Source organism: Camelus bactrianus, chromosome 18 (assembly GCF_048773025.1).
Source record: "Camelus bactrianus isolate YW-2024 breed Bactrian camel chromosome 18, ASM4877302v1, whole genome shotgun sequence".
Classification (NCBI taxonomy): Eukaryota; Metazoa; Chordata; class Mammalia; order Artiodactyla; family Camelidae; genus Camelus; species Camelus bactrianus.
Window position 1 is genome coordinate 11983777 of NC_133556.1, and position 15495 is coordinate 11999271.

Genomic DNA, 15495 nt, shown 5'->3' on the forward strand with positions numbered 1-15495 from the left:
TCCCTTTCTGTGTCTGATCACGCCTGCAACACCCCACAAATCATTGAAAGCCTGTGCCTGCCTGTCCCCACCTGTGAAATGGGGATAATCGTGGTTGCTTGCCCATTCTACAGAGAGTGAAAAAGAGCCTTGAAAATGGAAGAGTACAATCCGAAGAAGAAAGGACGGCAAGCTTATTTTGATCGCTATCAAGCAGTTTTTATTACTACTGGTGTCGAACCCTAGGACTAATGTAAAGCCTTCCCGTTGTTAGCAGTGAAGGTCGACAAGACTGTTTTTCATCCACTTGGTTATTTTTGACCACGTTAGCTACATATAATTCCGTGGAACTGTCACGGAGACCCCTTGCAGTAGAAGCTGCCTATTCTGTTGTGATTTTTAATATAAAATTCACTTTAGGCGCATGCGACCTGTTGTAATCACTCACCTCGCTGCCCAGATACTAACCCTCTGAAATGTGACTGGGGACCTTGCTCCAGTTCCAAACACTGTCAGCTCTTGCTCATGAAAGGAGCTGTTTATGTAGTTTGTGGATTCTTCCTTTTCCCTCTTGGATCGTTTGTTTTACTGCTCAATGCCATCCTCAGTTGCTTCAGACAGGAGAGACGGAAGATAATGAGATGTAGGCTGGGTTCTTTTCTCCCTGGTTACGGCTCTAGTCGAAAGTTTGGCTCCATTGTAGTCTTTTTGATCATCTGGGGCCTCAGATTATTCATCCTAAACCCGTTTTCTCTGTCAGCAAAGTCAGCAAAGAGTCAAACGAAGGTGGACAATGAGGTAGTACCATTTGTGCTCTATGGTTTCTATCCCACTTACCCCAGAATATTATGGTCAGTTTCTGTGGAGCAAAATTTCTTAAGAGCTTAGCTCTCCTAAGGGACTTTGGAGACCACAAATATTTCTGGGAAGTAGAAAAAAGAAGCAGAATAAAGAGCCTTTGGCAAAGCATTCTTTTGATCAGCTGTGAAAAGTTTGATTGTTCCTGATGGTCTAATGAAATAGTAGCATTTCTAAAAAATTTTCTCTAGCAAGATTGTGTGTGTGTGTGTGTGTGTGTGTGTGTGTGAGAAAGAGAATCGTAGGTTTCCAAGGACCTCCATGTTAATTGCAGAGATTAAGTTGCTCTTCCTCCTCTTCCTCTTCTTCTTCTCCTTCTTCCTCTTCCTCATCTTCTTCTTCTTTCTTTATGGAGGACATGCCCAGATTTGCATACTTGCTACCTCTCAGAACACTCACTTATCCTCCCATCCAGCCATTCCAGACATTTACGGAGACACCAGCTGTGACCTGGCCACTGTTCTAAGATGCTGGGGAGATGGCAGCAAATAAAACAAATAATGTCTCTGCCTACAGGGTGCTGATGTTCTGCTGGGCAAGAGAGACAAGTAAACATTGTAACACATGATAAAGGTTAAGTGCAGAGAGTAGTAAATGCTATGAGGAAAATGAAATCAGTAAGAGCACAGAGGGTGGTAGATGCTGCTGGGCTTGTCACAGATGTAGAGAGATGGGGTTCACAGCACAGTTTGTGTGACATTTCTTTGGTGATCTGGAGGCACTGAAAAAAGCCATTAGAAAGTAGACAGCTGAACAAAGTAGAGGCATCACACTTCCCGACTTTGAAATATATTACAAAGCTACAGTAATTAAAACAGGGTGGTACAGGCATAAAGATAGACGTGTAGACCAATGGAACAGAATAGAGAGCCCAGAAATAAACACATACAGTCAACTGATCTTTGACAAGGGTGCCAAGAATACATAATGGGGGAAAGACAGTTTTTTAATGAATGGTACTGGGAAAGCTGCATATCCACATGCAAAAGAATGAAATTGCACCATTACATCATCTATGAAAATCAACTCAACATTTATTAAAGACTTAAATGTTAAGACCTGAAACTGTAAAATTCCTAGAAGAAAACATAGTGGAAAATCTTCTTGACATTGGTCTTGGAAATCATTTCTTGGATATGACACCAAAAGCACAAACAACGAAAGCAAAAAGAGACAAATGAGATTCCATCAGACCAAAAAGCTTCTGCACAGCAAAGGAAACAAGCACAGAAGGAAAAGGCAACTTACAGAATGGGAGAAGATATTTGCAAAGCATATACCTGACCAGGTTTTAATATCCAAAATATTCAAGGAACCCCTACCACTCAATAGCCAAAAAAAAAAAAAAAGGTGCCCCAAATAATCTGATGGAAGGGAAGAAGAGGAATGGGGGAGGGAGGGAAGGAAGGAAGGAAGAAGACAGCTGTCCTGAGGAGAAGAGAGAGTTTTCTCCTTTAGGACTAACAAGGATTGCAGCGTTTCTCATCCAGCTCCCCATCTGGGGTCTTCATTTTCATTTATTCGTCTGCTGCTTTTGTTCTCGGCTTTTTCCCCCTGAAGGAAAGCATCTCAGTTACACAAAAGGGACGGAAACTTGAAATCTATTGTTTCTTTTCAGTTTGAAAAATTAATTTGTGAGCAGAGCTTGTGTTTGGAGCCTAAGATAATTGGGCATTTTCCCCTAACGTCTCTTTGATGATATTTAAGAGAAAGTTAAGCTAGGCAGCTCATCCTCACTTCGGAGGTGTGCCCAGGGCAGGGAGGGAGGGAGGGCGGGATGAGGGCTCCATCTGTACGTAATGATAATAATAATTATATACGTTATATATGTTATTTATTATTATATATTTATTATATGCTATGTACTTTTATATATTATATATTATAACAGATAGAGTAATGTATGATAATAAACAAAAATATAATTATATATAGTAGGTAATAACTATATATTATATAATAGTTATATAACATACAAGAATTACATAAATATAGCTATAATATAAATTATTGTAAATATTATAGCTGTAATGTAAATTATTACCTTTTATATATACAAAATGATTATACTATATTATTATTACTTAATACATTTATTATGATGATTACTTATTGTGTGTGTATGTGTGTGTGTGTGTGTGTATAGAGAGGGAGATAGATGTATTATAGGAATTGGCTTGAGACCTGGGAAAACAAGTTGGGTGAGTCAGTCTGAGTCTGAAGGCCTGGGAACCTGGGGAGCTGATGTCCAAGGACAGGAGAAGATGAGGTGAGATGTCCCAGCTCAACAGTGAGGCAGGAAGAGAAAGGACAGATTCCTCCTTCCTCTGCCTTTTATTCTACTCAGGCCCTCAATGACTTGGACAGTGCCCACCCACCCCGGAGAGGGCAGATCTACTTTCCTGAGTCCACTGACTCCAATGCTACTCTCCCCTGGAAACACCCTGACACACCCAGAAATACTGCTTAATCTGGGCATCGTGCGGCCAGTCAAGGTGCCACGTCAGCTTCACCACCACACCCTGCTTTTACTTAATCCTCAGGACAGCCCTGTGAACCGGCCCTGTTATAGCATCTCTGTTCACAGAGGCTCAGAGAGGTCAAGTGACTGGCCCCAGGTCATCTGCCCGCTTGTATTAGTTTCCCAGGACTTTTGTGACAAGTGACCACAAACAGGGTGGCTTACACCACCAAACATTTATTCTCTCAGATTTCAAGTGTTTAGAAGTCTGAGACCGAGGTGTGTTCAGGGCTGTGCCCCCTCTGAAGGCTTTAGGGAAGAACTCTTTCTTGCTTCTTGAGCTTCTGGTGGTTTGCAGCAAACCTTCATGTCCCTTGGCTTGTGGGGAAATCACTCCAAGCTCTGCCTCCATTTGCACATAGGCTTCTTCTCTCTGTCTGCCCTCTGCTCATGGGGCCACCAGCCATTGGGTTTAGGGATCATCCTCATCCAGTATCACCTCATTTTAACTTAAGTACATCTGCAATGATCCTATTTCCAAATAAGGTACTATTCTAAGACTCCAGGTGGACGTGGATTTGTGGAGGACACTATTCAACCACTACAGTGTGTCTGTTAATTCAGAGTGGTGTCCTCTCTGCTGTCTTATACAGGCAGGAGTGTGGAGGGACTTCGGTGGAGGTGAGCCCAGGCCTGGAGGAACGGAGGAAGGTGGCCTGGGGGCAGGGAGAAAATTCCACCAGTGGGGTGACATTTGTCTTTGCTAACGTTCCTTAGGATATTTGTCATGTAAACCTTCTTGACTGTCATGTCTTCATGGGGGATTTTACCTTTTATCAAACTTAAATAGTTGTCTGGCCCACTTAGTGATTTTTGTTTCTCAGTCCTCTTTGATATTAACTTGGAGTTCTTGCTTTCTATTTGTATTTGGTCAACATATCTTGGGGCATGATTTTAATTGGTCTGGGTTATATTGTTTTAAGCATGTTTTGTTCAGGTGGAGAGAGTATAGCATTTTCTACCCCGTTGGGAGTTTTTGCCTTTGGCTGAGAGAGAGGAGTAATGAGGAGGGGGTCCTTGAGGCTGGGGGAGGGGAAGGGGTCTGGAACCCCTGAGGATACAGGGAACACTGCCCCCACTTCCCTGTGTTCTTTTGTCTTCGTGGTTACCCTGTGAGGTGGGTGAGATTATCTCCATTTTACCACGTTGGAAGCTGATATGTTAAGTGACCTCCCCGTGGTCTCGTGGCTTATCAGTGGCCGAGCCAGATCACGTCACTGGGTCAACCTGCCTCCACTTCCCATTTCCACCAGGGCAGGAAGGCAGCAGATGGGAGCAAAAGGGACAAAGATCAGGATGAGGACACCGATGTAGGAATATCTAGTTATCAAGGCCATCTTGGTTCCAAATGACAGAAAACCAACTTATCCTCATTTCAGCATGAAAAGGAGGAGACAGGGATTTATTAGGTCCCATAACTGGGAAGTCCAGGGTAGTGTCTGGCTTCAGATAAGGCCAAATCCAGGGCTTTCAAAACTCTGCCCCTCTTTCCAGCTTGTAGACAGGCACTCTCTTTTGATAGCTGAGATGGAAGCTAGAGAAAGAAGATCTTCCTGGAAAGTTCCATCAGACATCTTAGGGAAAGTCTACGATCTTGTTTGAGGCATGTGCCTGTCTCTAAACCCATCAGGGGGGCCAGGAACCTAGGGTTTGGGAGTGGTTTGGTCCTTATCCCATGCCTACTTGTGCCTTGGCAGAGGAGGTCCTCGGGGGGTGGGGTTCACACACAGGAGAGGAGTTCTGCTCCCTCAGAAGGAGGTCAGGATGCAGCCCAGACAGAACCACAGATGCTGAGGGGGTGGTGGTTTCGCTAGGAGAGTAGATGGCTTCAGCCCATGAATCACAAAGAGAAGGCAAATCAGGAACCACAGGACCCGCTGCTGGGAAGGCCCAGGGCTGCAGGTCTGAGACATACTCACAAATGCCCAGTTGAAGTAAATACCATGTTATTCCACAACGTTAAGTTCTAGCAGGAATTTTAGGCACCTGCTCTGGGCACTGTCTGGGCTGAGACTTGGGGCCCAGATGAAAGCTGTCTCAGTCGGCTTGGGCTGCTGTAACAAAGAAACCGTAGACTGGAGCTCCGGCAACAAACATTTGTTTCTCAGAGCCTGGAGTCTGGGAAGTCGGAGATCAGGGCACTGGTGCGGTCAGGTTCTGGGGAGGGCCTGTTTCCTGGGGTGCAGACCCCCGCCTTCTCCCTGCATCCTCATGCGGCAGAGAGCAGAGATGTCTAGCTCTCGAATCACATCATGGGGTTCCACCCTCATGACCTAATTACCTCCCAAAGACCCCCCCTTCTCAGTACTATCCCCTTAGGGCTTCCACATATGAATTTTGGGGGAACACATGTATTCAGTCCATAGCAGAAGCGTGGCAACAGCCAGGCCAAAAGCAGAGAATCAGTTATTAGATTGTCCATGTAGGGAGTTGCAGCCTTGACATATCTAAATATTGGCCAGTTAATTTTCGAGGCCAATGGAATAGCCGTCCTCAAGAGTTCACTTTAGGAGAAATCCACCCCCAACTCGGGCTGCTTCCCCGTCCTGCCCTCCGCCCCAGAGTGTGCACGGTGAAGGCACAGGTGGAGGCCATCCTGGTGGCCTTCTTGCTGTTGGGAGAGAGGCAGTCCCTCCCCCCACCCCGATCTCCAGCACGTGGCTGTCTCACTGATGGAGGAGAGACTAAAGAATGTTGTTTAGCTCAAAGGAATTGGCTCCCTTGACCTCCAGCTCCAGTGCACGCAGGATAATGCCCATTTCCTCGACTCCGCAAAGGTCCACATGCAGATGCATGGGCCGGAGAAAGTAATTTCAGACCCGCTGCTACAGCTTTGATTGCATTTGGCTTCCACGTGCTGTGATGGCCCAGGAAGGAACAGGGTCCGGGAGGCAGCTTCTCAGCCAAGCTCTAATGAGCATCGGTGTAGAAATGCATTGTCTCTTCTGTCTGTGATCTTCTGCCATCTCTCACCTTCCTCTTTGTGATCACATCATGGAACTGAGCTCTTTCTCTGAAGTCAACTGTGGTGTCAGGGCGCCACTGTTTCCTTCTGCTGTGGATTGTGTCTGCGGTGTTGAATTTGGTAGGAAATGATATATATTTTCTGATATCCAAAAAACCCATTTTGACCTAACCACCTCCCTGTGTGGGAATAATTTATGATTTTCTACTCGATGTTTTGAAAATTCATTTGGAATGAAAAAAAAAAAAGTGAACCATAGATTCCAGGTTAGCCTCCTGGGAGGAAGGTGAGTCACGTGCTGGAGCTGATTCTGTTCTGGAACAAACCTGATTTCTTTTCATCCCTACTCGGGTCCAGGTCACAGGACCCTGTGTGTTAACCCCAGTGTGTTAACTGTTTCTTTCTCAGGGTGCTCCAAGCTTCCCTGTGGTGATAAGTGAGAACGTCACCTTCCTCGGGCTCCTGTGTCTTCGATGAACCTTGCTTTCATGGGGACAAACCCAAGAAGCATCCACGTGGTTAAGACCACCTGATGAGACCCCAGACTCATTCAGCGGGATGCTTTCTCTTGTGAACTTAAGCTCAGGCAAAAGCTTGCTCGTCTCCTTGACACCTGGCACGCTTGCAACTCCCGACAGCAAGAGCGGGACCTGCATGGCCTGCTTTATTTTCAGTTCAGTTTAGCAAAGGGTTGGGGTTTGAAACAGAGCCACATGGGGACCTTTGAGCCTGGTGGGAGAGACAGTGATTGAATCAGGGCATCCTCAGAGTGTGGGAAAAGCAGTGCTAGGGAGAAGGGAAAGGAAAGGGTCGTGTTCTTCTTCACTCCCATCATTGGTCCAGCATCTAGCACTGTGTCAGGCACATGGCAGATGTTCATTCTGTGGGTTTGTTGAGTGGATGGGTAAATGGATGGATGATGGATGGATGGATGGATGGATGATGGATGAAGGACCTCAGCTGGACCGGGGAGCCTGGAACATGTTTATACACCAAAAGGAAAACCTTGCACTAGAACATAGGAGAGAGGAATGCTGTGCCAATAGTTGGGGGTTGGGGAGAAAGTCCCATATGGACTCAGGGCTTGGGTGATGGGTCCATCTCCAGGGGAGGAGGTGCCTGCATCTTTAGGAGGGTCAGGTTTCAGGGAAAGCAAATAAGGTGGGGAGAGGGGTTTGCTGCAAAGAGGCTGAAGCTATATGGAATTACCTGCTGTGGGGTAGGGTCTTAGAGGCCACCTAGGAAGGGTTTGCTGGGAGGAGAGAGGAGGCAGATTGGCCAGGAGGGAGGGGCACCGGGCAGGGTGAGGGTGGGGGTTCAAAAAGGACTGATGGCAGGAGGTGCCCTGAGCGTGACGAGGACACACAGGCGGGCGGTGGCACTAGCTGGAGGAATCCTCCCAGAGCCAAACTGGGAAGAGCAGCGGTGATGTTTCTCAGCCACGTGGTCCCAGGAAACATTTCTCTTTCATCCTTTCCCTTATAACTGTTGTTCCAGTTTTTGTCTTGGATAAATTATATTAATGTTATTGGATCATAAACCACCTTCAAATTATTCTTGTATGTATGTTCGTACATATAAATCAATTTGTTAAAAAAAAAATTAAGCTCTTCATCAAGTTGAAAAAGCCAGGCTCCCCTCTCAGGGAGTCAGCATCAATGTGCACTCAGCTAAGATTTTTTTCCCCATCCATTTCAGACAAAGCATTTTCTTAAACAATTCTAGACAAAGGGTTCTGTGAGCTTTCATGGTTAGAAGATTCTTTTTCTTCTGTTTAACTGTTCTGCCCGCTGCTGTTCAAATCCGTTTTCTTTTGGTCCTTGATGAAGAGACTTTAAAATGAGTGCATATGTTTTTATGAAGGGAAATTCTGAGCTGTTTTTCATAAGTGAGTAAAACTGATGGAAATGAAAAACATGAGAGCACTCAATTAGGGGACTTGGGATTCAGGGTTTATTGGAGCTTGAAGCTTATACAGTGTTGGCTCCCTCTTTAAGAAGGAAAATGTAAATTTAGAAATGCAGAATTAGGTGCAAAAGTAAATATTTATCTAGAATGAGAAAAAAATTGTAAAAAAAAAATGCTGAGTTAAAAGAACAAATAAATATCACCAACATGACAGATTCCAGGAAAATAATATATTTTTATTAGCTACCCTTCATACCTTGATAATCTTTCTTTCTTCCCCTTTTTTGACTACACATTATTTGATTGACTCTTCATATGACAGCAGTTTGGAATCTCCTTTCCTGTTGAGAGAGTAGAAAGGCAATTTGATCTTTCTTTCAGGATGGTTGACTGGTACTTTTTTTTTAAAAAAAAGAAGAGTTGATATTTTAGAAAATGAATTTTAGCTTCGCAATTCAATGTTGGCCATGTCGGTACATTTTTAGAACTGTTGTCAAATTTGGGGTGACTTCCGCCCACTCGCTGTGTGAGCTCTAAGGTTACAAGGCATTTCGTGTTTTTTTTTTTTTTTTTTGCGGTCACTTGTATTAAATATACTTTTGAGCTGATGACATCATGAGTGTTCTTGGAAAAACGTTGCTGTTCCAGGGCGGCTTAACGATATCTGGGAGGCTGGAAACCACTGTACACGTTATTCCACTAAAGCTGAACCAAATGTACTCTTAGCCTAAATTTCCCGAAGCCAAATTCTAGTTACCTAGCCCTCCACCATTGCCCCCACCACGTGGCAGAGCTGGGACGGAGGACAAGCTGGAGTGAATAGAGGCAGTCATCTTAGCTGATGGCAACAATAGTAGCTTGCTTTTGCAAGTGTTACAAAAACATCTGACCATGTGCACACACTGCTGGGGCCCTTTCAAGGCCTCAGAAGGGGCCCATGTAAGTGAGGGGCCCTGAACTTAAGCTTCAAAAGCTTCATGGTAAATCCAGCTCTGAAGCCGTTGATTACTTCTGCATGTGAATATTTGCTAAGTCCCCTGGGTAAGGGGACTGGGATAGCACAGCCTGATTTTTTTCTCTTCTCAAATAAACCTTTAAATATTAAAAAAAAATTTTTCCCTTGAAATAGGCATTAAGAATACTTGCCCAAATGCTAATTACATTTCCTTACGTCTTTGTAGTGGTTTGCAGTTTGCAAGGGTTCACAGTGCTTTATTTTGTTTCATCTCCTCTCCAGCCCTGGGAGCTAGACAGGGCCAGTTTTATTCTTGTTTGCAAGGAAGGCAGCGGGCTCCAAGCCTGCCAGGGCTTTTTCCATCTGCCTCTCAGGAGGAGCATTTGAAGCAGGAGGTGTCTAGGTCTGAGCAGGGACCACTGGGCACCCGTCCAGAGGCCTGTGACGGTGCTAGCCCCGGAACAAGCTGGCCCCAAGTTCTTGTCTTCAGCCTACCCGAGCCTCAGTTTCCTCATTTGTCAGGGAGAAATAATCTCCCAGAGGTGACCGGAAAGGCCCTTTTCCTCTTCTCTGCTTGGTCAAAATCAGTGTTCCTGCCTCTTGTCTCCCATCCAAATAGGACTAATGGAGCTCTCACTCTCTCTGTTTCTCTGGCTGCTGCTCTCCTTTGACTTCCTCGCATCGTTCTGATGTCCTATCAGGGTGTGTTTCCCCGACTGTAAGTCCTGAGCTGGCTGGATCATGGTGGAAGTGGTTTATTGCTCTTCTGATTTCAGAAGCGGATCGCGTATTTAAGCACCCAGATCTCCCCAGATGGTCCTGCCACAGGCTCACAGGCCCAGTGGCAGTGCGCTGGCCCTACCTTTTGTTTTTGTTTTTTGGAGTTTCTTTTTTAGGGGGATGAGAATTAGATTTATTTGTTTATCTTAATGGAGGTACTGGGGATTGAACCCAGTACCTCGTACGTGCTAAGCACTCTCTCTGCCACTGAGCTCTACCCCACCCCTGGCCCTGCCTTTTGACAGTTCCTTGACAGTGGTTCTGCTGCTTGGTCCCCTGCTTTGATGCGTGCATCCCCCTGGAAATTCAGAGGTTCCCACAGATTTCAGAACTGGGTGAGGGCAGCATGCATGGCTGGCAGAAGTCCCGCTGGAGGGTGCAGGAGAGGGGGGTCCTTTGACTCTGGGGACATTTTGGTTCTGGATCTGTTTCTTTTGATGAGATTAGCATATCATCAGCTTTTTCTTTAAATGATTTATTTAAAGTAACCCTAAAGCATGATTTGGTTCCTATAGTTGCAAAGGATTGTAAACTACATAGCTCAACGTGCCCATTTTTTTGTGTGGGGAAATGGAGGTCCAGTGATGAGAGGGCAGGAGTCCTGGATAAACAGATTAAGTGGGAACAGATAAGAGTGTGTTTAGGCCACCTCCTCCCTGTGTGTCCATCTTTTTCTTTGCCATCTTATTTTATGCCTAATTATCAGAATCATTCTTGAGCATATTTAATAAGGTAATTACTGAGTTTTGAATATTCTGGGTCTTTTGGCCTTTAGATATATTTACTTATTTAATTTTACGTGTTAATCTAGAGATATCTTTATATGTCATTCAATATTTAAATTCCAGTTTTTCTTTTCTTAGTTTTCTTCCTTTTTCAAAATTCTATGTTTTTATTATGCTAAAATGCACTGAACATAAAATTGATCATTTTAAAGTGTACAATTCAGTGGACTTTAATACAGTCACAATGTGGCATAACCTTCACCACCATCTAATACCAGAACATTTTCAACATTCCCCAAAGACACTCCATCCCCATTAGCTATTGAATATTCCATCTTTAAAGATTTGCTAAATCGTGATGCCAAGGATGTGCTTATAGGCATGTGTGTGCTCCTCCAGTGGGCGTACATCTTCCGCTTGATGCTGAGTGTCTTTGGAGAGGTTTCTGTCCAGGTGGGAGGTCCAGGAATGTGCTCATTTTTTGAACCTGCCCTGGATGGCAAAGTCTTCTTTCTCGTGGCTGATGCTGTCAGCATGAACTGGGGAAGGTGCTGTGGGGAGACCCTTAACAGAGGCTGTTGGAGTGGTCAGGGGGAGGGGACGTGGAGCCTGTGCACGCCCCTCTGCTTTCTGAGCCCTGCTGAGCCTGACCTGGTGGGGTAAGGAAGAGAGCGGGGCTGTCTGCAGAGAGGCAGTGAGCCAAGGTCCTGGGTGGCTGGTCTATTAAAAGCTCCCTCCACAACCGTGACAGAAGCACCAGTGTTGGCTGGTCACATTCTGATTTAGATCCTTAGCTTCTGTCTCTGAAAACCCTCCCCAAGGTTCTGTTTGCATGCATTACCTACATCTCTCTGCCATGGATTACTCTTGTTCTGCAAACTCGTGTGTGCGGCTTCCAGAGAGCTGCGTCTGTTTCTAAACGTTGTTCATTGGAAACAGGGTGATTAGATAACACAGTGCTGGACACAATGCCCACGTGGGCTCTCTGCCTGCTGTGTGGCCCTGGCCAAGTCACTTACCTCCTCTGGGATTTGGTTTGCTCATTTTTAAGTGAGTTGGTTGGAATAGATGATTGAGAAGTAATACCTACTCCATAGGGATTGTTGTCAGGATTAAATGAAATAGTGCATGAAAATCCTTTGTCACAGTGCCTGGCACAAAGCTTAACTGCCCCCAAATGGTTATTAATAGAAACATACTCATGACTATTAACATATTCACCTTAATAACCTGGTTTATCCACCCAGAGTCAACTCCCAGTTTCCCCAACACCATTTGCTAAAAAATGGAGTCCTTAGTTTGTAACACCTTTTTCTGTCATGTATTAAATTCTTATGTATCCTTGGCCTACTCCTGGACTGGTTTTGTTCTCTTGGTCTGTTTGCTGATCATTTTATTAGAGTAACATCATTTTAATGATTATTGTTTATTAAACTTTTTAGTATCTTGGAGCAACCATTCTCATCGTTTTGACTTAAACAATTTTGACTCTTCTTACCTTCCTGGTCAGTATATTCTTAAGAACTGTTTTGTCAGTTTGCCCCCAAATTCTGCTGGGAGTGATTAGCATCCCGTTCTGTTGTATCTACATCTGGGTTTGTGAAAACTAGCTGCCTGGCGGTATTCAGTCATACAATCTGGAAAGAGGGTGCACCTCTTCATTGGTTTAAATATTTCATATCTGTCTAAACATTTACTGGCAGGGTTAATCCTACACCCTAATTTTTTAAATTGAAGTATAATTGACACATAACATATTAGCTTCAGATTATGATTATATGACTATATATAGTTACATATAATCTATCTATATTGCAAAATGATCACCACATTAAGTCTAATTCTATAAATATAACGCCTGTGAATTTCACCTCAATTATAAAAATCAATACAATAGGAACAAAAAAATTGAAGGAACAAAGAAATATGTTAGCCAAAATAAGAGTATGATGTTAAAAAGGGGGTACTGAAGTTGAAGTTGAGGGCTGCCTCAGGAGGCACGGACAAGTCTTGGCACCTGGCAGGGCTGGTCCCATGTAGAAGCTGCTCCTTCGTCTCTTTGGTTCAGACGCTGGGTTTCCCCTAAGCCACGGGAGGGACAGCCACAGCCACACTTTCCTGTCTTCCATCCAGGTGGCTGGGTTTTTCTGTTTCAAAGGGTAAAGGTGTGTTTAGGTCACTGTATTTTTCAATCTGTCTCCATCATTGGTACATCATTTCTATTTCTAGTGATTGCAGTGTGTGTGTGTGTGCGTGCATGCGTGCGCAGGCCTGTGCTTTCTATGGGACATTGATAGAAATTTATTTTGGGTGTGGGGTTGCCTGTTTCAGAGGTAGCAGACGATTGCCATTGTAACCCCAAGATACGGAATGTGATTTTAAACCATAGCAGCTGACTGAGGGAGCTGGGCAGGGAAACAGGGCAGATGGTGGGATCACGGACCTGCCCCACCTCCAGGGGTGGGCGCCCGAGCGTTTTCACACCAGTGACTTGTGGGTGCTGAGTCACCACCCTTGTAAACTGACCAGCAGAGTTATGATCGCGAGAGAGCAGAAACTTTCATGCCCACACAGGCAGAGAAAGGAAGACTCTGCTCCTGGGACCTTAGAGCCCGTGGGCCCGCCCCTCATTTCACAGCTAAGCAGCCTGTGCCCCGGAGGGACGTGGCCGGTGAAGGACCTATGAAGAGCTGGGTCCCACCTAGACTAATCCTCTTGGCACGTTGTTAACTTTTCTCCTGGGCGTTGTTTTGATCCGCCTGGGCTGTTACTCTGTCTTGAGTCCTTGTGTACAGAGAGTGTGGGAACTACCGTGTGTGAAGTTACCTCCCATGAGCTAGGTGCGCCTCCCCTTGTGAATTCCTCACGGTGGACCCGTGAAGCCGGGATTACCTGCCCCACTGCTGAATAAATAAGGAGACTGAGGCTTACGCCAAAAGGATTTGTGGCACTGTGACTCCGCCCCTGGCCCCGCCCAGCCCTGTGCATCGGTAACATCACCACCTTGGTTTTCGATGAGTGGATTTAGTAGGTGTCTGCTGTAGGCCAGGCACTGGGCACACACTCTGCCCGCAAGGGGTGTGCGGACTGCCCCGTGATGCAGTCAGTGCTGTTTCCACTCCAGCTGGAGAATCAATGGGGTTTAGTGCAGGGATGATGTGTTGGAGAGAACACGACGGGTTCGGGGAAGCCCCGCGTCCTTCACGGGCCTGTGATATTAGCTCTCCGGAGAGAATGATTCACTCTTGTAACCACAGCATCACAGAACCTGCCCATCCTTTGTGCCTGGCGGTGATGGAGAAAAATGCCTGGTATGTTCAATCAGACTTTTGAGGGAGATGATTTAAATTGCTTTGATAACACCTTTGGGAGCTGGGGCTCCTTTTAATAATCTAGGGTGAAAGAAATGTGCTCTCATTACGGCAATGGGGTGGATTCGGGCTCTGGCCTTGAAGTTTTGCTTTCGACAAGACTTGTTGAGTGCAAAAATCAAGATGACACTGAAACTCGTGCTGGCAAACAGAGATCTGTCCGTCTCCTCTGGGGCCGTGGAGAGGTGCCCCTCCCTCTCTGCCAGAGCTGGCGTGGCGGAGCTTTTCCGAACCACTGACTATTGGACGTTCATGGGCTTGGACAGGATGACAAATGGAACCGGCTTCTTTTCTGATCTTAATATGTGAGAAACAGCTGTTCTTTCTAGCTTGGGAGGCAAGTCGTTTGTTTTCTACACACACATTCACACACATATACACACATCGTTACCCACATACTGCAAGGGAAAATTAAAAATCACGCACAGTATTTCTAAAAGGGGATTGAGAGGAAAGGGATTTGCAGAGATCCAGCCACACTCTCCATCTCTGCGTCTCCTCGTAATGTGGATACCCCGTCTACACATCACATCCTGGCATCCAGAGCATGTTCCTGGGGTGGACTTGAGGCTGGCCTTGAGCCTGGGGGCTGTCCCCACACCCTCTGGCTGTGGCTCGGCAGACGTTAGCTGCTCTGAGGGCCGTGGAACCTGGAATCGGTCCTTTTCTGTAATTAATCATTGGCTGTTTATTTCACTTACCCTGTTGCTTATTTGTAAAACGAATAAGGTTTAATCTGTTAACATTTGAAGTCATTGTTGATAGGGTAGGATTTGCTGTTGCCACTTTGTTGTCTCTGTTAGCCTTATCGTTCTTTTGCCTGCCTTTCAACAGGTCTGAAGTTTCAGCTAAGCAAGATGAATGTGTCCTAGAGGTCTGCTGTCCCTGGAGTTAACAATGCAGTGTGGGACACTTAAACATAGAGGGTGGATCTCATGTTAAGTATTCTCATCACAATAAAATAAAATGGAAAAAAATGAATAATGTAAAAGTTAGATACATTAAGGAGTATGCTTTGGTGCAAAAGGAACTTAACTATCATTTGGATTAGCCGCTTACTGGTATCTTCTGCTTTTTACTCAGGAGAGGAAGGCAAAAGAACTTGCTATGGACAGTAACTCTGAAAAAACAATAGTCTCAATGAGATATTTTCTTAAACATATTCTAAAATTTGTGTTTCAGAATGAGCATCTCTTAACTTTAACTGGTCCTGGTGGAATATTGTACAGTCATTTCCAGGCTTGAAAGATACAAACATACAAGTGCTAGGCTGTGTGTGCACACACACCCTCTCCTAGTTGTTCTCAGCACTCAAGTTTTCTTATCTTTTGCTCCCAAGCCCGGATCCTTTAACCACATAGAAGCACATGTTACTGGATAGATTGCCAGGTTAGAGTTGGTGAAAACGTAGAAATATTATTTTACTGGATTTT

The 15495-nt window shown here is 45.1% G+C and overlaps 1 protein-coding gene across 3 annotated transcripts in view; it reads left to right on the top strand.

Annotated features, from left to right (window-relative positions):
* Nucleotides 1-15495, top strand: part of GALNT17 (polypeptide N-acetylgalactosaminyltransferase 17) — a 365190-nt gene that overhangs the window by 88352 nt on the left and 261343 nt on the right. The window contains exon 1 of one of the 3 annotated variants that reach the window (XM_074345980.1): nt 13817-14002. The exons of the other annotated variants lie outside the window; for them this stretch is intronic. Within the exon in view, the coding sequence (XP_074202081.1) occupies nt 13996-14002 (7 nt within the window). The 5' untranslated portion in view covers nt 13817-13995. Of the gene's footprint in view, nt 1-13816; nt 14003-15495 lie in introns of those variants that run through there. 3 annotated transcript variants of the gene reach the window in all.